A 27,382-nucleotide genomic window follows, 5' to 3' on the forward strand; every position below is an offset into this window, starting at 1 on the left:
TGAACAAAACCACAGTATGGCCAGTAAAATAACTCTTCTTTCCTAATAGCAAGAAATCTGTTTACATATTCAAGCTTTAAATCTCTCAAAGAGCTAAATCGTTACACTTCCACTCCTAATACCAAAACAAGCAACCTGTAAATGCTGGGTCCCTACACTACATAAATGAAAGGTGTTCAAACAAGATACAGAGCTAATACGTAACAGCTTATAACACAACTTTTATTAGAAAAGTTATACATAACAGCATCAACTATTTTCAAGAATATTAACCTTGAAAAGCAACAAAAACAGACTAAAAATGTGTAACAAGAAACTAATGACCTTTTCTATAATTAAACATTCAAGTTATCTACAATGTCTCTTTTTACAAAGGGGAAAAATTATGGTTTTACAGGCACATCATGTTGAAAATAAAGCTGCAGTAACTTTATACAATTAACTTTTTCAAGGATTATTAAAACATGGTCATCATGTAGTCTCAGATTTTTTCAAACATTCACATAATTTTACAGTTGAGTACACACTGAAATTTCAGAGTCCCAAAATTATTTTGTAAAAGTGCCAACATTAAAACCAGAACCTTCAGTGTGAATAATTTTGCCCTAAAAAAAGTTAAGACAGGTTTCCATAATCAACATATTCACATAATTTCTGGTGCTACCTGGTCTAACAGTAAAGCTTCATTCTTTATAAGTAAAATCAAATGGGACTTCTTTTGCAAAACTGATAGAATGTTTTGAACACAGGAGTGTGCATTACTGGAAAAAATTGATACTAAAACCATAAATATATCCAAAGAGCCATTAATAGACTACACAATTAAGTGGAACCGTGCCCGTTTGTACTGTATATTCAAGTTTGTTGCCCTTTCGGTACAGGTGGTATCTGAATTTAGCATCTTTACAAAGGCAATCTGTTCAACTTCTCTTATCCTTATCTTCATATGCCTGCTTAATAAAAATCAGATAATTTACAATCTAGAAGTCTGTTTTAAAAAGTCTGGAGTTTATATACAGCTCTAACAAACCTAAAGCATTTGATATCTTAAAGGTTTAAATGAAATGACTAGAGTTTTTATTTGACGCTTATTAACAGTAATTAGCCATTATCAGTAGTGGACCATAACGAGGTGATAAGTGAAAAGGAATGTTTCGTCTAAAATGCTTAACACATGTTCTGTCCTTTCATGTATGCAATAGTATCACGTAGAGGAAGTGCTTTCCACAGACACCCGTTTCCCCTTAGCATCAAGGGCTACAAAAATCTGACTGCAAAAACGCAGTGACAAAGCAAGCTGACATATCAGGCACTACCTTTCATATTGGCAGCTTTATGAGACCCACGGTATGCACAAAGATCTAGGGAAAGGGAAAAAAACCACCACTATGAGAAGCAGACTGAACATTTTAGACGAGTTTGGCAAAGTTTTTAATCAGACAATAGGTTGGCCATTCAGGTTTACTTGTATAGGTTAAAAATATCACTATTGAATCAACTAGTCAAATTATCGTAAGACATTTCCATTGATACTCGACATTACATGCACCAATATTGCACACATCTGCTCTGAGTTGTTAAAACAATCTTCATCTGGGTCCTTGAGCTGTCTGGTTTCTGCAGTTGGAACTCAAGCCACCCAACCCAGCAGTTTCACTAAAAATTTAAGTGGTAAATTTAAAATACAAAACCCAAAATAACCCGAAAAGAAAACCAAGGACTTTATACAGACAATAAAATCTAAATTTTCTGCAATGGTCTTGTGGGCCCTACAGATGGGGCAATACATGTACGCACTAGTGAAATGAACACTAGCTCTGCTGTACCTAACCATTCAAATAATATGAAATCTTGGACCAGGTGTTGCAATGATGTCACTGTAAGGCTCCTCCTGTGTCAGCTCTATAGCTTGCTGTTTTTTAAGTACCAGGAAACTGTAGAATTTTGCAGCTGCTTGTTTTCTATTCGTATTTCTGCACAGCTCAAGCAAACTGATAGATTCCGCTCCAGTCTTAGCAAGAGCTCTCTGAAAAACACAAACATTGATACCATAAATTAAATAGAGAACTACATACAAACAAGAATGTCCGTTGGCAAGATTCTGTTTGTTGTCACTCCCAGGACACTGTGAGGGATTGGGAAGGACTCAATATCGGATGGGGGCATTACAGCATGTACATGAAAATTTCTATACAGATCTTATCTAAATGAAACCAAGTCGGATTCCCAGAGATGTGTGAGAAAAAATTCAATCTTGAATCCGTGCAACTTATACCAGAAACACTCCAGTATAGCACGTTTTCTTTCTGCACCAATAGCTAGCCAGTCTTTTTTGACTACAGGACAAATATTTTTTAAATAGGAATAAAAAAATTCTGTTTTGTTTCTCAAAAAAAAACTAAAAAAAAAATTATCTATTGTTTAAAACAAAATTTTAAGAGCTAAGGTTCTTTAAAAGATGCATAATTTTCCCAAGGTGGAAGCCTGTTTATTTCCAGAACTCCTCTGTTTGTCTGAAACTTTTTCAAAGTCTTAGCCAGAATATAAAAAAATGCAGGAAAATACATCTGTTTGCTGGCTAGAACAACAACTGACGTCTTCAGTTTAAAACAGAACCGTCTGCTCTGGAATATCTACTAGATGAAAAAATATTAGGCTGGCCAAACCAAATTACTTTATATTAAACACATCTTAACTTCGAATCTCATTACAGACTTAATGTTTCAGCCATCCAGTGTCATGCTCTTTTGGGCACATGGAAGAAAGAATCGGGAAAAAAAAGCTAGACACGGTCCAAAGAGAATTATGAAGCTCTTTTCAGAAATTGCGATGAAACATTCGGAGGAGAAAACATTACACAACATTACCAACTAAACAGCTGTATACTTTAAAAATTTCTTATAAGCAACAATTGTACTGGTTTGGGCTGGGACAGAGTTAATTTTCTTCACAGTAGCTCATATGGTGCTATGTTTTGCATGGGAGCAAATGTTCTTGTTTTTGAGCAAGTAGGCTGGGGGTGCACAAGAAGCTGAGAGGGGACACAGCTGGGACAGCTGACCCCAACTGACCAAAAGGATATTCGAGACCATAGGACGTCATGCTCAACAAATAAAGCTGGGGGAAGAAGGAGGAAGGGGGAGATGTTCAGAGTGATGGCGTTTGTCTTCCCAAGTAACCGTTACGCGTGATGGAGCCCTGCTTTCCTGGAGATGGCTGAACACCTGCCTGCCCATGGGAAGTGGTGAATAAATTCCTTGTTTTGCTTTGCTTGTGTGCATGGCTTTTGTCTTACCTATTAAACTGTCTTTATCTCAACCCATGAGTTCTCACTTTTACCCTTGTGATTCTCTTCTCCATCCCACTTGGGGGCAGGGAGCAAGCAAGCGGCTGTGTGGGGCTGAGCCGATTACCAAGGTTAAACCACAACCACCATTTAAAACAATCTTACTTAAACTAGTAGAATTCTTGCAGGTGTGCAAGAGAACTAAATTAAAATCACATTAGTTTACAGTGTAATCTGAACTAAATTTAAGTGTCATAAAGACTACTTAGGAGTTTAAAATTGTTTCATTGTTTAGAGATATAAGCAAGTAATTCTTATGATATAACTCTAGTAACATTTTCCAGAAATGTATAGCTTTTGCTTGATTAAATCATACTTTTGATAAACTTAACAGAATATGAAATACTACTAAATATCAGTTTACTGAAAATTCAGCAGTATTCCCCCCTGCCCTCCAAAATCCACTATACTGGAAATTCGGAGATACAATAATGACAGTGAACTTTTATCAGCAGAGATGGAGCCTATCAATTTCACAAAAAAGTGAGGATGACTTTGGAAAACAAAAACAGCTTAGGGAGACAGAACCGAAACACTTCAGTGACAGTAGAATCTCAGGAGTTGCCAAAATGTTTAAGGGAACAAAGGGGTAGGAACCGCAACCTAGACAGAAAGACAAAGGTAGTCCAAGAATATACGAAGTAGAGACCTAAATGCAAACAGACAGCAGTTTGTACTTAAGTTCAAGTGTATACTAGGGATGTTCAACTATCTTATCAGAAAAAAGCTCTTTAGTTCTAGCAAGCAAGAATCCATCCTACAAAGATTATCTGTCTGTGCAGACTGAAGCCACATGCTGAAAAGTAATGCTGTACCTCAGCCAAGGTCAGATTCCCACAGTTCTTAATAGATTCAGCTTATCATAGCATGGAAGTTTTCAAACTAGCCTAGCTGGGAGTAAAAATCGTATAAAATGGTTTTATCCCTAGACTTTGATGGGGTTTGCCTAGGGTCACAGAGCACAAAGTCAGAGGTGCTACAGTTTCATTGAAAACACAATCAAACCCAATTATTTTAAAATTCGAATTTCTGGGATTCTTACTTGCACACCAAGTGTGGACATAAAGGTTGAAAAACACTTCAGCAAAAAAAATTTATTTCAGATGCTCTTTGGAAAATAGTGACAATTATATTATCATTTAATCAATTACAAGCTTCCCCCCCCCGCCCAAGACAGAACTGATATTTTAAGTCTGTAACATCTACTGCAAAGAAAGCTCTTTCTTAACCTTTTAACTCAGGTCAAAAAGTGTCAGTGGGCACACTCAAAAGCTACTTTAAGAGAACGCAAATTATCATGTGTACCTGAAGTCCATGAAGCATTTGTTGAGTCCTCTTGTTCCATCTCCTTTCTTCTTGATCCTGATCACCACCTGTGCCATCTTCTTCCTGCAAGCAGCCAAAATTCACGTGTTTAGAAAACAATTATCTTTACATAAAAGTTCTAGATATCACTGCAGCTTTTTCTTTTCATCAAGCCAGAAGGTTTAGAAAACTTGAGTCACAAGATACATCTAGGGGAGGCAGGAAGCGGGATGGAATAAGACACACACATAAGTGATGTACCATAGTAAGGTTGCCTGCCACTATGATTATACCTCGAATTATTATTCTGACAATTAGTAAAACAAAGAAGTTCAGTCATGACAGCTGAATGAGAAGAGACACTTCAGTCTAATCTAGGATTGCTAGTACTGAACACTGTATCAACAATGCTTTTATTTTGCAAACATTAATAGACACAGACATTCTCATTTCACTGGGGAAGCAGAACCATTGAAAAGGAAAACAGGTTGCTGCTAAAAATTGTGAAGGCCAGCTGTAACGACTCAGCTCCCCATGTCCTATGAAGCACTCACCTACAGAGAACAGTACTTGTTTATGGAAGATGTGTTAGATATGGCTTTTAAAATAAGAACTTTATTTCAAATCAGCAATTAAAAAAAAATCACCACAAAAGCAACACATGCAAGCAGTATCTGCTTTGTTTCCAGTCTTAACCCAAGAACCTTAAACTGTGCAAAAAACTGTTTGGCCAATTTTTTTATTTCTCAAAATTAAGTCAGCATGTATTTCTTCCTTTTCATTGTACAACTTTTAAAGTAACATTTCTCTGCATTCGACAACATCCTGAAGTGGTCAGGCAGTTGGACTAGACGATCATTGTAGGTCCCTTCCAACTGAAAATATTCTATTCTATTCTAACAGCTTTTTACATTGCTAGGACAATCACCTTGACTAAAGTAATTGACTAAAACAATTCACATTTCTTTGTACATGTGACTTGTTACAGAAGGAAACTTCACATGTCCAGATACATTCTTTATCAACAAAACAGTTTTTAAAAAACTAATTTAATATTTGTATTGGCTTTGTGTGGCAAGGTTTTGGTAGCGGGGGGGGTTACAGCAGTGGCTTCTGTAAGAAGCTGCTGGAAGCTTCCCCCTGTGTTCGAGAGAGCCAATACCAGCCGGCTCTAAGACGGACCCGCCGCCGGCCAAGGCCGAGCCCATCAGCGATAGTGGTAATGCCTCTGTGATAACATTTTTAAGAAGGGAAAAAAAAGTTGGGACAGACGAAGAAACAGCAGCCGGAGAGAGGAGTGAGAACATGTAAAAGAAACAACCCTGCAGACACCAAGGTCAGTGAAGAAGGAGGGGGAGGAGATGCTCCAGGCACTGGAGCAGAGATTCCCCTGCAGCCCATGGTGAAGACCATGGTGAGGCAGGCTGTCCCCCTGCAGTCCATGGAGGTCCACAGTGGAGCAGATCTCCACCTGCAGCCCGTGGAGGACCCCACACCGGAGCAGGCGGGTGCCTGAAGGAGGCTGTGACCCCGTGGGAAGCCTGCGCTGGAGCAGGCTCCTGGCAGGACCTGCGGATCTGTGGAGAGGAGCGCACAGAGCAGGTTTTCTGGCAGGACTTGTGACCCCGTGGGGGACCCACGCTGGAGCAGTGTGCTCCTGAAGGACTGCACGCCATGGAAAGGACCCATGCTGGAGAAGTTTGTGAAGAACTGCAGCCCGTGGGAAGGACCCACATTGGAGAAGTTCGTGGAGGACCGTCTCCTGTGGGAGGGACCCCACGCTGGAGCAGGGGAAGAGTGTGATGAGTCCTCCCCCTGAGGAGGATGAAGTGGCAGAAAATAATGTGTGATGAACTGACCGTAAACCCCATTCCCCATCCCCCTGTGCCGCTGGGGGGGGTTGGTAGAGAATCCGGGAGTGAAGTTGTGCCCAAGAAGAAGGGAGGGGTGGAGGGAAGGTGTTCTGAGATTTGGTTTTATTTCTCATTACCCTACTCTGGTTGATTTGTAATAAATCAAGTTAATTTTCCCCAAGCTGAGTCTGTTTTGCCCATGACAGTAATTGGTGAGTGATCTCTCCTGTCCTTATCTCAACCCACAAGCTCTTTGTTATATTTTCTCTCCCTTGTCCAGCTGAGGAGGGGGAGTGATAGAACAGCTTTGGTGGGCACCTAGCATCCAGCCAGGGTCAACCCACCACAATATTATACATTTGGGGTGTAAAATAAAAAGAATCAATGAAGTTTGTTTTGATAGCCACAGAATATTAAATATTGTAGCTAAGAAACAACTGCAGTTATCACTTTTTAGGACATGGACCGTCTCTCACAAAAATCCACTTTTATCAAGTGGCACGAACTATTTAAAATGCAACCATAAAATTAAGTTCAAAACTGCTTGTATAAGGCAACATAAAGTGGTTTAAGCCAACCATGTGTGAGAACAGGAGAACCCTCTAATTCAAAGAAGAATGTATATGCAGTTTATAAAATGGAATAGTATAAAATAAAATGTTCATGGAATAAATTTTAAAATCTACATTTCCAAAGGTGGTAACTTCCCAAGTAAGGACTGAACATTTACTTCTTACGCCATGTAATGAATCCAAAGTCAAACAGTGCTGGGAAACACACAAACCCTTTCCACACAGAGTTCTTACCTCCTCTTCTTCCTCCTCCTCTTTCTCTTTTTCCTTCTCCTTCTCTTTTTCTGGCAGAAGTTCTAGCTCTGGTATTAGCTGGCAGATGTTTTGGGGCTCCTCTGGAGGCATTTCTACAGGTGGTATTTCCAGCTGTTGTGATGGTGGATGCTTTAAGAGTATGCAATACAGTTAAACCGATGGCATAGTTTTATCAGTGTTTTTACAATAGAATGCTGATGCTACAAACCAGTTTCACAAAATCCAAGTCTCTACATCTTAGCCATTTGTCAGAATTTTTCATTTTTGAAAAATGCAAAGCAATCTGTTTCGTTTTGCTGTCCATACATGTATTTTTAATCCTTTAGATTCTACCCAAACCAGAAATTATGACACCACTATAAGGAAAAAGGCTTTCCAATAACTTTACTTAGTCCACCATCCAAACTACTGATCTTGTTTCTCAGATCAGCACATGCAACTTTAAAATCCCACATAACCAGATGCAGTGCTACATGAACACACTAACACGCTGGAACAAGACATCTTCAAAATATCAAAACATCGCTCTTTGCAATACAAGCATGAAGGCATTAAAACGTAGGTACTTCGTAAAGTTTCCAAATATGTATGAGTGACTTTAGTGCTAAAGTATAATTCTCAAAAGATATTTGTATCAAGAGGAAGAATCCAGAAAAGCAGTTTAACAGGATTTACGTAGTTGGTTTTAATAAAATTAATATACCGTATTCTCCCCCTGAATCTATACACAGTTAAGTTTTTGCTAGTAAAGTTACCGTGACACCTGAAACTGTTTCTACACATATCCTAAAATAGCTCAAAATAACTTCTGTTTTAGAGTCACACAGCAGGTATCGCTACAGGTATGCTGCTAGAGGCCTGATCTGGTTGGCATGATAAAAGAATTCCCAACACATACCAACAGCATTGACTTCAACACAAGGTACAAACAGTCAATGCCAATTTCACCCAATGACATGGCCAAGAGGAGCAGCAGCTGCCACCCTTTTTAATAAGATAATGTAACATCTAACAACTCTCATTCTACGGTGAAAAACCTGTTAGCCATGAAACGTGCAGAGTGGGGTTAAAAAATGCACAAGTATGAGAAAGACAGCATAAACCAGGACTGTTCTCCTCAAGTAACCATTCAGAAAAAGAATACACCTTTCATTTTTCCCATTTCCTCTCCCCTTCACAAATATGGTTTCCTTTCACACTGCATCACAGCTTTTACAGAAGAGGTAGGTATGAGCTAGTTTCCAAGTCTACTCATAACTCAACTAGGAAATCTTTCCTGAAGATCAAAGTTTTTCTTTGAACCCTTAACCCTGGAACATTAGGATTGTCTTAAAAATAAAGTTTGTGCAGCTAGCACAATCCTTTCTTCATCAGTGAAAGCTGTTCATATACGCTTGCCAAGCAGAAGAACTTGATAGCTTTGTAAGCAATACACTTTACTCCTTGAAGACTTTTTCTGTAGGACACAGTGCCATTTCTTTATCCTACCTGCATTTTAAATGTTTCAGTAAGCTTTCATAACTCTGTGGATGAAAAACACCATAAAGACTACCCAGGGACAAAGATTCTGATACTAGTCCACCATATCTTACACCACCACAGAAAGCTAGTGCCTCAAATCTGTGTCACTTCCTGCTCAAAGACACTACTCACCTCTCATTCTAAAAAAAAAAAAAAATAATAAAAAAAAAATCTTACTCACAGGTAACACTGGCTCTGGTTCTACTTGCTGCAGTTTGCGTTTAACACCTGTCTGAGGTGGTGGGGGTGGCATAACAGATTCATCCAGGTTGGTTCTGCTGCCTTCCATCATCGATTCTTGTAAACGACTTGGTTCTTCCAGAATAGGTTCATCTATATTCCACAACAAACCCAGTTTTAGATACTTTGGTACAGTTTCAAATTACATTACTAAGTCCAATCTGCTATTAATTTAGAATTGAGCACTCTTAAACAGCCTGCATAGCTTTTGCAGTGACTTAAATAGAATTGGTACAAATGTGCATACAACCCAATCCAATATCTATTTAATCCACTGGATCAAACAGAATGTCTTAAGTGTCTTCTACTTCAAAAAAAAAAAAAAAAAAAAGCTATTTTAAGCCACAGACTGTATATCAAGCTAAACAACCATTACAAAGCTCTTTGCTTTATCCATAATCTTTGGTGTCTTAATATAAAGCAGAAAAGAGAAAAATAAGCTCCGAGGGAAAGCAGAGCATCTTTGACAAGACACAAACCAATGACATCTCGTTGCTGCTGTTGCTGTTGTTGCTGCTCCTCTCTGGGAACCTCTGGGTTTTCAAAGTCTTTAAGGAACTCGTCAAGGTTGTCAGCTTCTCCACCTTTCCTCCTCTTTCTTAGGTCTTCTGGTACCAGGGGTGTAAGACAACGAGTAAAGAGCTACAGGGGAAAGGTTACATTATTCACTACTGTAGTTCTCAGTGTCCTTAATTTAGTTTCAGATCACTTAATTATGGGCCATCTTCCTTTTCTGTTTTTTAAGCTCCTCTCCAGCAGTAGTAACATTAAAAAAAATTCATTTATTTCTGTAACTGATATACATTTTAAGCATTGGTGTTATCTTAGTTGTTTTAATGAGTTGGTTTTTTTTAAATTATGAATACTGTTATCACTACATCACTACTCATATGCTGATGTTTACTATATATGAGGCACAATCCTGAATATAGTCCATTTAGAAATGAACCTGCACAAAAACATTACCTTCAGTAGCCTGTTATTCCACAAAGGCTGTGCAGGCAGAGAGAAAAGCTTTTCAACTCCGCCAGTTTCTTTCCACATCATCAGTTTCTTAGTAGGAGGTGCCAAGTCCAAAGTAGTAACAATATCAGAGTAGTCACTTAATTGGGCTCGAATAGTCTTGCTATCCAGTTCTTTCACACTGTCCACAATCAACTTTCTCTTCCTCTTTGCTTTGGTTTCCTTGACTGTTGAGATTTTTAGCAAGTAATGAAGGTTAGTTCATACAGATACCACACTGTAGAAGAATCGTGCAGGTTCTCTATAGGTCTTATTTACCCATGTATAAAGCTGCCTCAAGAATCTAAGGCAATGTTAGCTTTCAGAGGAGGAATGAAAAGCTATAAGCACTATGAAAGGTCAAACACTAGCAATGCTGTCCCATAACCTACAAATTCTTCTGTGTATACTTGTAGTTCTACTGAATCTACTTAAGCCTCAATGCCCTCAGCTGCACATGCCTCCCTCCCTCATGGCTTGCTTGTCAGGCTGGTGTTCTTCAGGAGCAAACCCCTGAGATGTAAGGTCCCTCTGACCAAAGAGTCAAAATACCACACCAACTTTTTCCCCTACACACTAGCTGAGCTTTGGCAGTGTTAATGTGGGTGGTTATCTTACCTGTACCTCTCATCCTGCTCTAGAATGACTTTACTGTAAACTGCTTACAGCCTGGCACTCTGCAGCAGACCCTGAAGCTCTGGCAAACGCTGTCTTTGCTGGTCCCAGCTGATCAGCTAGGACCTCTGTTGCTAGCTTGCCACCAGAGGGCAGTGCTAGGGCTTTTTAATTGGCCAAGCAGTAAATCAGGGCCTGGAGTTCAGTCTGAAAACACAGGACAAACTACATTTTTTCCAGATCTTTTTTTTTTTTTTTAATAAAGCAGGGATCTGTTTATAATGAGCCAAATACAGTACCAGTTAAAATAAGGAAGTGTCTTGCATTAGAGAAAAAGACAAGGAATTTCACTATTTAGTAGAACTTCAAATACAAAGATGCATCTCCTGAATTCAGCAATTCATTAAAGCTATGAATCACTAGAAGAGCACTCATTCTCAGTGTAAACAGTCACTCCTGGCCATCAAACATAGCATATCAAGAATTGTGCTGCACTACAGGTACTGTATTAGAATTAAAGACACGATGAGTTCTATTCCAACTCATTGTATTTTAACTAGCATGTTTATCAAAGCTACAGTATCATGCCACTACACATACTGACTGCAGAAACTACAAACTAGTATCCTCCAAGACCATCAATGTAAGCTACCTACCTGGAAAGTACTGGAAGGCTACCATTAGAATAAAAGGAATTCAGCACTTGGTCCCTGGTTTCTCTTCCAACTGAGGAGTAGAGTTAGCAGCAGTGCTAGACATTCATTTCCACTCCATCGAGCTAAGGTGGTCTCTGATGACCCAAGTAAAATGTTCCTAAATAGCTTGCTTACCGGTTATGTCAATAGGCTCCAGAGCAAAAGCTTCCTCTTCATTGGGAACAAGCGTTGTCTGATCAGTCATAGTTGGTAACGGTTCAACTGGATCTACCGAGTCTGGGCTGTCTGGTCCACCCACTGCCAATTAGAACAAGTATCTTGCACTATGTCAAAACATTAACAAACTGTGCTACCCTTCCCATTCCCTCCTCCACACTTTAAAGTGGTTTACCACTTTTCATACTTTTGAGCTCAACATGCTTTTAAGGAATTAGAATCCCAATTAAATTAGTTGAAAAAAAGTAATTCTACATCTAAGCCCTAGATCATACTCACTTGATACATTATCATCATCATCCATATCGTCGTGGGGAGGTTGCTCTGGCATCATTACTCCACTTTCTGAGAGTGCAGGTGGGTCATCAAAAATACCACCATCATTATTACTGAGAAGTTTGTCATCTGAAACAACCACATGAAAGAATCAGTTTTGCATCCACAAATTTCATGAAACAAATATATACAGTACTGAAGTACAGACAAATTTATGACAACACAAAGATAGTGCAAAGGTTAGAGAAACCCATACTTTCAATGCTGACACAAAATCAATTAGGAGTGCTTTATCAAGGTGCATTTCAGCTCAAATTTTGAGCTAACAGATAACCTTTACTACAATACACTTGCCACATATTTGCATCTTACTAGGTTTTTAGTACTTCACAGAGCAGCACTCAATACAATTCTCAACATATTAATTAAGCCCTTGGAAGGAGTCAGAGAACAACAGTTGCATATTGATTTTTCTCTAAAGAACGTTACATATAGAATGGAAAAACTCTGGATGATTTAATTTTACTTCATTTGAAATATTCAAACACTTAACATGCTACACATCATCTGTATTGCTGTAGCACTCACAAACCAGAATTCCACTGCTGAAGGGATAAGCTAGAGAGGGAGCCTTGGCAACAAAGGAAACAACCTTCCCCCTATCCCCCCAAGAACTAATTATTGAGGCAGAAGGTAGGACAGCAGAAAAACAAATTTCTCAAACTTACCCAATATTCCACCATCATTTCCTTCTCCAAAATTATCATCTTTGTATTGGTCTTCATATTCCAGGTGATTAGATTTCTCATTGAGGTGACTGGTGCTCTGTTCAGGTTCCAGTAGGAGATTGGAAGCACTGGTGCTGACTAGCATGTCATCCTCAAATGCACTACCTTCTCTCATCATCTCACGATCATCCATCCCAAAGTCACCTGCAAGAATACGATTTCACTGCTATAAATGCTAAAGAACCAAGATGCAAGAGACCTAGCTAATCAATCAGCAAAGGCCCAAATGTAAGACCAAACTTCATTTCAAGTTATCTGAATTGCAGAGTTAATGACAAGATGTAAGGAATTATGACCAGCTATACCATAGCAAAAATACTGTTCAAACAATTATAAAAATAACCATCTCCTCTTCAAAGCATTTTATTACACTTATTTGAATTGATTTTAGCCAAATCTGACTACATTTCAGCTGCACCGAAACCAAAGAATTCCAAGAATTCAAAGAAGTTGTACCTTATGCCTCAAGGTTGGGCTTCATGTACAGGGAGCAAACCAATACAAAGTCAACACCACCATCAATACCTAGATTATACTTTCAAAAAGGTTACTATATTATGGATTACATTCTTGTACTCTGGAAACTAGATATTAAAATACAACTGTCTTCAGGCTTTGACTTAGATCTTAGAACACTGTCCTTGAAAAGATACTGAAAGAAGCTAGTCACCACCAACTGCTTCAGCTCTAGAAATCTCGTAAGTTTCTGACTGAAAACATGCTTACAATTAAAGCCAACAGCTGCCTTCATATTCACACCATGTTTTGAAAATTATAATTGACATAGTTCTTCACTAATTAACCTGACTGAATATTCTTCAGCTTTATATAGGCAGCTACAAGCTTGCTGAATATTAGAGGACAGGCTTTTTGGAAAAACTGACATGTACAAACTAAAAATTAAATGTTGGAAACACAGCATTTTTGATCAAATTTGTTTTGTACTTAGTGGGAATTCCGTAGTAATTGCAAAACCATAACTTTACAGTTACCAAAACTAGCTTAGTAACACATAATAATACACGAGATTTTTACCAAAGTCATTATCCTGGAGGATACTGATGTTGCCTACTTCTTCTCTCATTGTAATTTCTTCCACTCTACTCTGGTTCAAACTGAACTGCTGGGCCACATCAATATCACTTAAACAAACAGAAGGCAATTATTAAAAATCTCCATTTAAAGAAAAAATTATCAACAGATAAAGCCTGCTTAGATAAATGTGAAATTAGTTCCTAAAAAGTAAACTACACACTTAAGTCAATTAATGAAAAAGCTGATGGTAAATATAGAATAGAAAACACTACTTAAAAGAGTAAGACCATTCATGGTTAAAACCTATCATCCAAATTGCGTTAGCTTCTGGGTAACATATCAGTAACCTCTCTTACTGATTGCTGCGTAGGGGTCACTACCTTTAAAGGCCAAATTAGTAAGCAATAAAAGACTTCCCCCCCCCCCCCCCCACTTCAAAAGCTATTAATATAATTTATCAAAAGGTATATCTAGTAACACTACCAAGTGTGTTAAGGCACTTTTCTTAGAAGAACACAGAATTTTTATGTAGTTTCAATTAGCATATACTATATATAAACATACAAACTTTGCATATAAACTAAATAGAACACTGAGTAAAGCAAACTGTACCCTAGAAATTCCATTATGAGTAATACAGAAAGGTAACATCAATTTTTTACAGATCAAGCACTATTCAAGTTGTATACTTGTTATTATGTTTAGAAGTAACTCATTAGTATTAAAAAGTTTTAAGAATTAAAAGCGCCACTACAGAAGGTCAACAAGGACATTTCCATAAAACTAATCTTGTCTAACCTGAGAATGTATGTGTTGTAGAGTGCCTAGCATAGAAGAAAACCAAAAGTGATAATAGACAGCTGAGTTTTTCAAAAGCTTCTGTAAGGACAGCTTTAACTTCGGTTAAAATTACATGCTACTATGAACTTAAAATCAATACAAAGATGATTGTGTACTTGCTTGGTATATTAAAAGACTCAAGAATGCAAGTTACCTATAGAATTCTTTTTTTTTTTAATTCAGCAATGAGTTTGCTGTTTAAAACCAGCTTCTCCTCAACTAAAACCAGACATCATTTGCATGGAAATAAAAAAAATAAAGCAAGCTTACTCTAGATCAGGAAGCGGTTGGTCAAAATCATGAAATTCCTCAGGTAAGGTAATAGCATTGTAAGCAGCCTCTCTGTTTTCCTCAGGCAAATCGACAACCCCTGCAAAGAAGAACACTCAGACATGAGTTCCCATTCCTTATGACAACAGCATTTTTCCCTGTGCCTTCAGCATTGTTTTCTCTGCACGAGCTTCTTGTCTTTAAATTGTTGAATTGAACTGATGCTAGACACCTATGAAGAAACCTCAGGTAATGTTAGTATTGAGATTCAGTCTAAATTCAAAATATATACCCTCAAGCCCTTGTACTGTTTTATACAACCCCGGAAGCCTCATATCACTCAATAATGGTTGTGTAGCAATGCAGAGCTGTGCAGCTAACGCAGGTGCATGTCATCACAACACTATGCAGGTACCTGCTACAAAATCATTTTATCATGATACTCCAGATGAGCTAGTTAGTCCTATGTTTTGGTTCGGGTAAAGCGCGGCAACACAGCAGCCTGGTTTGGGTAAAGCAGTAGCAACACAGTATGACTAGTTCGCTACTGGTCATTTAGTCAGTTCAATTAGCTCTGAAAATCCCAGCACAGTACTGACTGTACTCGGGCCGCACGACTTTTAGGCTTCTGCGTTTAAAAGAGCTGGATTACCTAAACCACATACATACCTTTTCTTAACCTCCCGAGGTGCTTAATTTGCTCTTCAGTGGGCACTCTCAGAGCATGACTATCAGATTAGGAATCACACAAAAACAGTGCCACTAGTTGGTGCCTCACTTTTATTCAAAGACTTAGAGGTCAGGACACTTGAAAGTGCATGGGAAATGCAGTTCAATTCCTTCTGTAACTTGCAGAAGATTTGAGGTCTATGGTCTGCCTCTGACCCACATGACACAGGCAATTCTGAGGTACAGATACTTCGGAAACACTCTGCCCACTGTGTTCCCCTCTGCAATGGATAATCAAAGAACCACTGTCTTTGAGAGACCAGGAACAAGCATGAGTCTGTAGTTTACTCATCTTGGTACTTGGCTAGGAATGAAGAAACCTACTCCATCCTTTCAGGGCTATCCAACATTTTTACCTGGTGGCTGCTTAAAATAAAACATGTAAATGATTTTCAGAGCAGCCAGGATCAAGACAATGCCTAAGCAACAAAGCTGATAAACTGAGAACAAAGACTAAGTGCCTCAACTTGTTTCAGGTCAGCATGCCACTTTTTGTTAATCTTATTTTAAGGAGATTCACCTTCTACATGTGCTCTGTTGGGAGTGGGAAAATTGGGAAAACAGACTGCCTTGTGAAATTAGACAAATTTATGTGTTCTCATCACCTGGGGAAGTTAATTGCAACAGTAAACAAAAAATTGGCAACAGACAACAAATTGCCACTGAAAGCTACATAAAGTTGAATGTCTGAATCACAATGTGAAGATCAGGAAATGAAGATAAAGGCATTATATACCTTAACTTTTCTCAAGTTTACTGTTGTGCTGGCTTTCAAGAGTTGCCTTTTAAAAAAAAAAAAAAAAAAGTCTTCCTTAACTTCAGCTTTTAAATCTATTACACTCACAAATTTAAAAAGGTAGAGTATGATTCAGCAGCTGTGAGTATCCAGCAGCATCACCACCACAGCTACACTCCAGCTGGAAAAAAGTTTCCCAGGCCAGAATTAAAGAAAACTATCAACCATGTATAAGCCAAGTAATGAATTTCTGGATGGAAGGTCATTTCAGGTATTAATATGGCTCCCCATCTTAGTGGAAAAATCTTAGAGTAAGCAACAATTGAGGGGGAAGTTATATGTCACACATACAAAAGGGAAGACATCTTTGTTCTGCACATTACAGTTCACATTATTTCCAGAAACTAAAATGTGAAAGTGGTAAAAAAAAGAAAAAAACAAAACAAAAAAAACCCCAAACCAACAGCTTGCTTCTATGTTTCTTTTGTAACTCATGGCAAGGCAACCTTTACCCTTGATGGAAACAAGCTCCCTTCTGTGCTCCTATTCAGTACATGCAACTGACCTTTCTTAGACTTGTGACAGAAGGTAAAAACCAGGCAGTATATTTCCATTTAACATCATAGACCAAAACCAGCCAAAATCATAACTGAGATTTTACTGAATCAGCACTAATAGGAAAAGTTTTCATTTAGAATTCAATTAAAAGATGTATTTCAGCATACAACTCAGTCACACAGCCAGCCTGAAGCCACACTAAAGAAAATAACTTGTCCTATAAACCTGTATAACTTCATGTAATTCTTCTACAGAGATGGGAAGGTAGAATTGTATACCTTCTTAACAAATATCATTATATAACAACGTAACTTTTCACAGAGTGCTTAAAGACAGATACCTGGACGAAAAGCCATCTTAATCTTAATGAAAGCCTCATTACAGTCTGCAAGAAGATATTTTGCTTTCCTGTGGTAGATTCTAACAACGCCTAATAAGAGATGTCCTGAGGTTCGAAGTGCCATCTTCACCTAAAAACATATTGCACAATCAGTGAATTAGATGTAGCCTTACTTCTTTTTCTTCAATGAAATTTCAGTCAGCTTTGCATGAGTTTTTCAATAACATCAAATATCCAAAACAAGTATAAAAATCAGCACAAAACTGAAGAAAGAAAGAAAGAATTAGTTCAACATATTATTTATAGATGACCTGGCAAATATCAGTAAATTAATAGCAGCTCTGTCTAGTAAAATAAAATAAAAAAAAGATAAGACAAAATCCATTTTACCACATCTTTTTCTGACATCTTTTTTACTTTAATTGAGAAAAAAGTGAAAAATACAAAAATTTGGACAGCCATAAATTACAATTTGATTAAGTAAAATTTGGTTAAAAACTGTTACTTGTTACCTCTCCATCTTCTGTCCTGCAGTTAAGGAGAAAATCAGAGAGAAATAGTGGAAGATGTGGGGTGTCCATAAACAAGCACTGCCACTTTAAAACAAGTTTAAGTTCCTTTCCTCTTTAACCTCACTGCTTTACTATGTAATAAAGTATCTGCTGTAGGAACAGAAAACTGATAAAAGAGAATTCAGGCAAGGACTCTTAAGTACTTTAGTCTGAAAGAGCATGAGACTTCTGTTGAAGGGTACATGGAATAATTGTCTCCCAGGAACATTAAGCCACAGAGGGTTTAACCTCAAGCTATAAGAATTCAACATTTTTATTGCATACTATGTCTTTTAATATTTCATCTGATAAAAGTGTTACACAAAGTTAAATATATGAAAGAGTGCCTATCAATTTCTCCTTTTTCTGAAAGAATGCTGCAGCTCACTAGTGAGTCCGTGAACATTACCTTCTTCCTAAATCCTTCCAGAGCTGACACTGAAGCAAATCACTGTTCTGGAATATTAAGTATCACTGTAATTGTACTATACATTTTTTGCCTACACTTAGCAGTTCTTCCAAAATCCAGAGTAGCATTATAGAAACGTTGTTATATTTGTATCAACCAAAAGAAAAGATAAAAATCAGTTTTCTTTCTTTTTCAAATAGCTGCTTTTCTTATAAGACATTCAGACATCTATTAAGAGAGAAAAGTCACAACCATATCAGTCCACTAGTTCTTAAATGGAAAATTTCATTTTCATGAGTAGTAGAAGGGGAAAAAAACCACATTTAAAAACCCAAGTTCCTCAAAATTTCCTCTGGTTTCACAATAGCCATCCAGAAGTGTTATGTTCTTTCAGTTTTGTTGCTATCTATTCACTTCCCAGAAAACCAGAGACTAAAAGCTTCAAAAGCAAGGCTTTTACACTACAGCGTAGCGTTTTTACTATATGGAAAACCATCCTCACATAACCAGTAACATTACAAGCTACTGCGATACCTCAGATCTTTTTGCTGTAGCTAAGCCCAAACATGCTTTGAACTTAGGTCACAAGCATAAACAAAAATATCTTAATTATTATTTCTACAGCTCCCAGTAACAGCAGCACTGAAAGAGTGTCATCATAAGGCCTTTAAAAGTTACTTCTTAGAAAGCCTAGGCCTTCCTCTTTTCCAAACATTTGCTTCTAAATGATGCATGGTACATCAAGATACAAGTCCTCCATCTACACAAAGCAAAACATTTTGTAACTAAATTGCACAATACTTCAGCATTAGAAGATTGACAAGAAAATACACTTCAGAATCAGAGAGTCAATAGAGTATTTCACATCTGAAAGGACCTTTCCACTCTTTAGAACAGCAACATTAAGAATTTTATTTGTTTCAGTGACCCAAATGCAACTACCACCTGTACACACAACTTCTTTTCACTACAAGATAATGTTACATCAGTGTAAGATAGATACCTTTGGTGAAATGATACTCTCCACGCTGCTCTCCAGATTACATTCAAAAACATGGGCTTTGGTTAGCTTCTTATCCCAGTGGGCCGCCAGCCAGATTTTGGCCAGCGGCCCACGCTTGCTCAGAACAAAGTGGGCATAGAACATGGTCCCAGATGTCTAAAACAAGGTGCAAACCTGTAAAGACAAAGGCAAATTTTTTTTTTCCTAGAACTTTTTTTATGAGGAACATCTTTGTAAACACACCTCTTATCCGCAGTAAGCAAAGCATGTGTTTGCTTTTCAATCATTAAGGTCAGACTATTTGTATAAAATATTTAAGAAGCCAACACTTACAAGTGGTGGCCATGTAATAGCATATACATTTATTGCAGAGGAAATACAAAGCAGGAAGAACAGCAACCAATGACCATTTACATAATTTAAAAATGTTTACCATCCCGCAAGGAAAAAAAATCTTGAATATATTAAAATTTATGGTAATGATACCAAACTCATATAATGCAAACAAACATGTCTCAGTTTTCAGTCCACAGTAGTTTTCTACCACTTCCATTTCTTTCTACTCTTAATTCAGTAGCTACTACTATGCTACACCAGCATATATTCTATATTGTTTCAGTAAAACATTCAGCATTATAAAATACACAGTCCTAAACTTTTTGGACTTCACCATATTTTCCTAAACAGAAAGTACAATTATGTCTTCATTTCTGAACAGACTGCTCTGCATTTCATAATCCTCTTAGTAATGCTTCATATTTTTTATTCAAGTGTTGATAAAAATGGTAAGAAAATAGACTGTGTTATTCCAAACTTCCTGAAGATTTCATTTTCCTCTTTCTCCTTCACCAGAAAAACAAAATTCCTTTTATCTACTTATCTAGTAACTACCTTCTTACGGCTGATAAGATGCCGACATATCAAACCATGAGGAAGCAGAACAGCATGATGTCTTATGATCTAAACATGTCAATTTCACGCATGAGGTAAGCATACGATTCAGTTCAACTACAAGTTGAGAAAACAAAAAGGTTGCTTTAAAGAGGTAGAAGATTCTCCACAAACAGCTTCTTCTCCAGCAATATCTTTAACTAGGGAAAAAGAAACGAAAGATAACAACAGGAGAGATGCAACAAGTGCATTTCAGTTTTTACCTCCTCCATGACTACAGAAAAACTTCCAGGGGAAGCACAGCAACCTAGCAGTAAAAGCAGGGCAGTTTAATCTGGGCAGAGCCAGTGTGAGGAGCATCAGTTTCTAGTCATAAAAAAACCCACCAGTGTTTCCCAAATGCATGCCAACACAACTTATAAGCAAATAGGGAACACAAGGAAGCACAAAGCATTGGTAAATGTGACAGCCAGAGAGAGAATCTCAGGAAGCCAATTCCTACACCATACCAATTTACTTGGAGGTGAAAGAAACAAGTTCCAAAGCAGCTAGGGTAGAGCTGTTGATATTTATAGGGCATGCTTCACAAAAAAAAAAAAAAAAAAAGAAAACAAAACAAACAAAAAGAAAAAAAAAAGAGGAGGAGCACAATTGTGACTGCTAGAAAAATAAGTATAGGGGCAAGAGAAGCACTGGCATTACTGGTTCAGTGGAAGCAAAGCCAACCTTTAGATACCTGGATAATAAATGAAAAACTGTACATCTAGGGATAGATCTCTGAAAGTAAAGGCCAATAATTTTTTTTGTTGTGCCTTTTTTTTTAGTTTGTTTTAATAAATGGGATCTGAAGGAATATAAAGGATATGGAAAATTATCTTTGTAGTGGTACCATACTCCGTACTTGTACCCACTTATAGGTATCATTCAACATGCAAGATGATGAAAGCTTTGATTTTCAGCTGCATTAAACAGAACAGCACTGTTTGGACAACAGAACTGATTATCAAGCTTATCTGTCTTAATGACAGACTGGCCACTGATTCTGTTCATCACCAAGAATGGACACAGTGGACAGGATTTAAAGGAAATAAAGGCCGTGTTCAGCTTCAGCTCAAGTTAACACAATAGATAGAAGGGATTAAAACTACACTTGGGAGTAAAGTTGATAGTTTTGAGTCATAACAAAGCTGCAGATTAACAAAAGGTTAAAATGCTATTTTTATTTGTTGAAATTGTGTGGGGGCCAAGGACAGCACTGCACAAAGATGGACATGAGCAAGCTTTTCTAGGAAGCACAACAAAACAATTTTTGAAGTCTTCATCAATAAAAGTTATCTAACAGAAGGTATTCTACTTTTTTCCCCCCCCCACCAGTGTTTTTTGAAAGATATCCCACTGTCTCAAAGGCCAGCAGACAATTCAATCCCTTGTGCATTTTCAAAGGCCTCACAGTATTTTTGTATATGCAAAGACATAACTCTACAGCACAGCATTTTGATATCTTGAGTTGCTACCACAACCATGCACTGCTCTGGTAACAGCAGGCCTGTAAATTACCCCTTGTCATGGTATAACCCCAGCCAGCAGCTAAGCACCATGCAGTCGCTCGCTCTTCTCCCCCCTCCCAGTGGGATGGGGAAGAGAATCGGGGAAAAAAAGTAACTCATGGGTTGAGAGAAGAACAGTTTAATAACTAAAGTAAACAATAAACAATTAATAATAAAAATAACAACACAAATCTAATAATAACAATTATAATAATAGTAATGAAAAGGAATATAACAAAATGAGAGAAATTGGACCCAAGAAAAGACAAGTGATGCACAATGCAATTGCTCACCAGCTGCTGACTGATGCCCGGACAGCGATCCACCCCTCCCAGCCAACTCCCCCCAGTTTATATACCGAGCATGATGTTCTATGCTATAGAATATCCCTTTGGCTGGGTCAGGTCAGGTGTCCTGACTATGCTCCCTCGCAGCTTCTTGTGCACCTGCTTGCTGGCAGAGCATGGGAAACTGAAAAATCCTTAAGTTAGGATAAGCAGTACCTAGCAACAACTAAAACATCAGTGTGTTATCAACATTATTGTCACACTAAACACAAAACACACTACACCAGTTACTAGGAAGAAAATTAACTTTATCCGAGCCAAAACCAGGACACCCGTGAATATGAGGAACAGGGGAAAGCACAAACATACAGTTAACAAAACCACTTGTATTACTCCACTAAAAACTTCCAACAACAGTTGCAAAAGAATGTACTTTGATTCATGGAGTTTGGTGCAATTATTCACCAATGTTTTACAGTCATTAAAATACGTAGCACAGGCTTCACAAAACTTAAAAAATACAGTTAACTGTAACCCTGAAAATATACTGAAGATTTCCTGTTAAATGTGAAACATACTACTTGGACAACTCAGACAGAAACAACTTACCACTTTAAATCCCAGATAGCAAGGGTAATGCAAGTGTTAAGACAACCATCTAAGATATCTAAGAGGAAGCAAGGTTCCCCAAAAAACTGAGGTGTCAGGATCACGCCAAGACTAATGATTTCACAACTTTTTTTTTTTTTAAACAGACAGATTCTGTCTTTTAAAGAACTAACAGCCCAAGTCAAAGTACTCCCCATAAGGGGGCTTAACATATATGAATGAGTTTCAAAACATATGCTTCGTTAGCAACTAAATCAACGTATAGAGGCTGAAAACTATTGCACCAAGGGAAGGCACAGAAACAGTAAGTGGTCACCTGTGTTTGTGGTGTTTCATAGGTTTGACTACCACTCACTACTGGAGTTATGGATCAAACCTAAAACTTTCTTGTAGGACTAATGAGAAGATTATACTACACGTGCAGAGTACTTAAACTTTTGGAGCGAATAAGAACCAAAAATAACTAGCTTCTGACAGAGGTCATCTGTTTCTCTTCATCCATTAATGAAGCCTTGCCACAGCAAAATACATGAAAAGAAACAGTGACAATCAGAATACAGATAGTTTTAAAGTGTGTATTAATCTGAACTGTTATTAACAAATAATACTTCTATTCCCTGAAACACTAATTTCCTGTCACAATATGAGTCTCTGCCACTTCCAAATTCCAGCAGATGCTCTGCTCTGTAAGGTAATAGCTGGGTTACAGGATCTGTAGAAATCCCACCTTTATGGTTCTGAGCTGCAGCACTCCAGCTACTGTTGTTTAGAGCATCAGCACAATTGCTTAAAGCAGGCCCCAATGCTTGCGCTCACTTTCTCCAGAGTTTTTTCCTTTCTTTTCAGATAATCTTTTTCCTTATTTCAGGCTTTTCATCTGATCTTTAATTCATAGGGCAGTATGCTGATGCAGTGGCATAAAAGGAGAAGAAATAGATTTTCTGGCATAATTCGAGACTGGGATGAATGTTAAAGGAACCAAGAGTTTCTTGGAGTGGCAGAGTGCTCATGCAGACATGTAAAACATATGTTGTTGGCTGCAAAAGCAACTCTTAAGAATCCTCAAAAGAAAAAGGATAGCTGATGGCTCTTAAAAAGCTTGTAAGGCAAAATGTAACTGTTAATTTCTGAAATTGACTGGGTACGAACCAGGACCTTAAAACTTGTTCTAAGAACTTACTCATTTTTCTGTCTTGCTTGCAGTGCTCTGACACAAAAATAATATGTACTCACACAAGACCAGGTGGGACCAAATCCTGATCTTGCCAAACTGTGCTTTTAAAAGACTTTAAACTTGGTTTTAATTAACTTCAAATTTGCTTCAATGGGCCACAATTGTCCTCAGGTTCCTCTGCCTAAATTGGTCCTCAACAATTGCATAATCTCATTTTAAAGCTTTTTCTTTCTACAGAAGTGTAAAAAAAAAAAAAAGGCTGTAATTCTATACACAAAGTAACTGAACACGTAAAGCGAAACTAATACAATACTGATAGTACACATGGTCTGATCCAGAATCTGCCTGTTTCATTCTGAGTATCTGGTAATTGATCCTCCCAAAGAAGCAACAAGAAAATTGGGTAGATGCTACCTATGAACTTGATCTTTACCATCAATTCACAAATATTAAGTCTTAAAATCCTTCATGCATATTAGAATGGCTAACTATCTAAACTCTGAAAAGCACTCGTGTAGCTTGAGCCCCATCCTTCAAGACATTCAGAAAGAAGCTTAATGAACTAACGGTTGACAATAATATTGCAGACAACAGATACAATATTCACCATATTTTAATTTGACCGTGGTTCACTCTAGCCCATTAAATCCACTTGCCTGTTACTCTATGAGGTCAAGTTATGTATACACACACCAGTTCAGAGGTTAAGTTCAGTCTTCAATTTGTTTTATTGTCACCTACTTTTTTTCCTGTTGTAAGGCTACTCCAGAAACACACTCATTCACTGATCAGCAGACAACTTCCATACTACAGTTTAAAAATCAGCCAGTTATTTTAATTCATTTGTTCTTATGCTATCCTTCAATCTCTCTTCTCTGCTGGTTCCCCCCTACACACATACTTTCTTCCTATGCTGTCCCTGTTTCTGTTTTGCTAAGCCAAGCCAGCCCTGGGTCATATGGGGAAGAGTGAGCTCACTCTGTACACCTGCAGCAGTCCGAGTTGGCCCTGCTGGACTTCAGAAGTCCAGAAGAATTACCCTGAACCTGCAATTGCACTTTGAATTCTTCAATTTTAACTCATAATCTTTCACTACAGAGTCCTTCTTACCCGTCTAAAAGTTCCCTGGTGCAGGCACTTATTAACATTGTCTCACTGGCAAGTTTCATTAGTATGCTGAACACCTGATGCCACTGGAAAAAAAAAAATTCATCACAGGACCAGTCTTCACAAACTCCACTAAAAACTCCTTATAGCTCAAAGCCTCTTTTCAGCTCTACCTTATTTCATCTCCTTCCTTCAACCACCTTTAAAATTCTCCGGTTAAGCTGCATCTTTCTGAATTTTAGTATATTTCTTTGTGGCACCTGCAGCTTTGCTGAAGTTCAGAGACAAGTCACCTCAATTTCTTATGTCCACAAAATCAATCATTGAAAAGATGAAATTGAACTAGTCCAACCTGACATACCTTTGATAAAAGCATACAGCATTTTCCATTTGTCTCTAGGTCTTGGTTTTTCCATCAACATTTTTTCTGAAATCCTGTGGCTGAGGTTGCACTACCAGGCCTATAATTGCTCAAAACACACCACTGCTTTACAGGAACTGCATTCACTGTTCTCCAGTTACAATATACTACGCACCTACATAATCAAATTGCTAGAATCAGTGCCCCACTAAAGTTACTAATTCAGAAGGCAGATCAATCAGAATTACTGTACAGAGTTTGAGATTATTGAACCCTATGAACACTGTTCCCCCCCAACTCCATTTTCATATCCAAACCTCAGCAGGTATCCTGCCCTTGCCCCTAGATTCAGTATGTCTGCTCATCCAGTAGAAAACAATCTTTTTAATTTTAGGCCCTGTCTCGATTGTCCCAACCTGTTTTGCGCAATTCCAGCTCCAAGTCAAACTAATACACTTGCAGAAACCATGTATTAACACACTCCTTAAATGTACATAAGTTGAGTAAGAGAATTCCTTATGTTACTCCATCTTTTGCAGCGGTTATTCCTCTGCACTGTTCACCCAAAGAGGCCAAATGTAAAAAACTAACTTTCTAACATTTTACCTCAAAGAAGTTAAACTCATGTATTAACTGAGACAACTATTCTCATTTCTGTGGGAAATCCCATGATATCAGCAACCCTGATAGCAAGACAAGACTAATTTAATTGTGTGGTAATTTACATTTATTGTAGGTCTGACTAACATTTTGCTCCTCCTTTTATTTCCCCCACCACGCTTCCTCTGCGGTTAAAACTTTAGATCAGTGGGCTTTGCGTTTCCAAGTTTCACAGAATGTCAAATATTTACAAGTGAGCCTCCACAAAACAAAATGCAAGCCTAGCCCTCCTAATGCTTTGATGGTTCCCCATTTTTGACATATTGCGTTTCACTGAGAAAGAGATTAATGGAAGTGTATGCTTATTGCACACGTTCATACAATGTGGGCCTAAATGATAACTTATCCAAATTCACAATATTTTCTTCCGTATGTCTAAATTTAACAAAAAGCCATTTTTACTGAAAGAGTGCCGTGCCATAAAAAACCAACACCTTGTTTTGTATTTAACAGAAGCCCTTCATTCAGGATCAGGGAGAAATCTTAAAAGCTATAGCAAGATTTATATCAAAGCATCCACAGCAGCTGCCAGAGTAAGGTCTTAATTCTTCAAGAGACAGGCATTTTTAAAAGGGCCTTTTATTTGCAGATCAACAGTCACAGTGCCCAGAAGGTAGTTCATATGTTACTAGTGAGGCTGGCGAGAATATTCAAGACTCTACTTTATCCAAGCGAGAAGTTAAATTACATGAGAAAACAAGAGACAGGCAGACGCAACTTTGCTCCTCTCCCCCTCCCCAGACTGCAGCAGCCCCGCAGCTACGCTGTCCCTTTTGCCAACCCACAGCTTAGGGATCTGCTACATTACTCCGGCCACCGGACCCCGACACATTGCTCCCTCAGCGCCCCCGTGAACCGGCTCTCCCGCGGCAGCAGGGAGGTCACTGCCCTTCCGCGCGTGTGACCGCTCCAGGCTTACAGACCGTCTCCACCACGGAGCGCACACCCGCCTCTGCCTCCCCGCCCGGGGCTCTGCCCGTGCCGCCGCCAGGCCGCAGACCGGTTCCCGCTGCGCCCGACCGCGGCGCAGGTCACCCCAGGCCCCCGGGCCCCCAACCCCGGCCCCGCCGCCCTGCCCCTCCCGGGGAGCCCCAGGCGGCGCCGCGCAGCGGGCTGCCGGGCGGGCCCGGCCCTCCCCTCCCGCTGCCGCTCGCCCGCCCCCGCCAGGAGGGCTCGGCCGAAGGTCCGGCGCGGCCGTCCCCGGCCGCAGGGGGCCGGCGGCCGAGCCCGAGTAGGCCGGCAGCGCTCCGAGAGCCAGGCTGCGGCCGGCCCCCGCCGTGCCTCCTTCGGACGGCGGCAGCGGGTCGGGGCGACCGGCGGGAGCGAGCGCGGCTGGAGCCGCTCCTTACCCTGGTCCGGGGCAGGGGGAGGCTGGTGCGGCGGCTGGCGAGGCCGGGCTCGGTAACCGCTCCGCTCCGCCGAGCCGAGCCAAGCCGCTCACTCAAACAAACAAGATGGCGGCCGCAGCCCTTCCTGCCGCCCAAACCAGCCGTTCAAATCGGCAGGATGTTTACTGTTAAAATGCCCCCTCCTCCCCGCCGGCCCCGGCGCCGCCGCCTACTGCGCCTGCGCGCCGCCCCGCCACTCCGCGCGGCGGGCCGCCAGAAGGCGGGCGCGCAGTGGGAACCGG

The 27,382-nt window shown here is 39.2% G+C and overlaps 1 protein-coding gene across 2 annotated transcripts; it reads right to left on the minus strand.

Moving 5' to 3' along the window:
* Positions 1-201: 201 nt before the first annotated feature.
* On the minus strand, positions 202-27,305 carry RAD21 (RAD21 cohesin complex component). 2 transcript variants are annotated; one of them, XM_052787389.1, is made up of 15 exons: positions 27,102-27,296; positions 20,008-20,124; positions 19,117-19,290; positions 17,154-17,283; positions 14,791-14,890; positions 13,681-13,787; positions 12,586-12,789; positions 11,861-11,986; positions 11,540-11,662; positions 10,059-10,282; positions 9,572-9,734; positions 9,034-9,185; positions 7,311-7,460; positions 4,652-4,735; positions 202-2,026 (listed from the first exon to the last, which is right to left on the minus strand). In XM_052787389.1, exons 3-15 carry the CDS (start codon positions 19,258-19,260, stop codon positions 1,835-1,837), a joined length of 1,899 nt encoding a protein of 632 aa, XP_052643349.1. In that variant the 5' UTR covers positions 19,261-19,290; positions 20,008-20,124; positions 27,102-27,296; the 3' UTR covers positions 202-1,834. The 2 variants fall into 2 exon arrangements, with proteins under 2 accessions (XP_052643349.1, XP_052643348.1); XM_052787388.1 differs by lacking the exon at positions 20,008-20,124 and having other exon boundaries at positions 27,102-27,305.
* Positions 27,306-27,382: the final 77 nt, after the last annotated feature.

This window comes from Harpia harpyja, chromosome 5 (genome assembly GCF_026419915.1).
Source record: "Harpia harpyja isolate bHarHar1 chromosome 5, bHarHar1 primary haplotype, whole genome shotgun sequence".
Taxonomy (NCBI): domain Eukaryota; kingdom Metazoa; phylum Chordata; class Aves; order Accipitriformes; family Accipitridae; genus Harpia; species Harpia harpyja.

Bases quoted from the DNA above. Each gene is read 5' to 3' on its own strand.
- RAD21 (XM_052787388.1), bottom strand. From the start codon at position 19,260: ATGTTCTATGCCCACTTTGTTCTGAGCAAGCGTGGGCCGCTGGCCAAA. The intron at 13,788-14,790 runs GTAAGCTTGCTT...TGTTTGTTTAAG, and splicing joins CAACCGCTTCCTGATCTAGA to TGATATTGATGTGGCCCAGC. The intron at 12,790-13,680 runs GTAAAAATCTCG...GTATTCTTGCAG, and splicing joins CCTCCAGGATAATGACTTTG to GTGACTTTGGGATGGATGAT.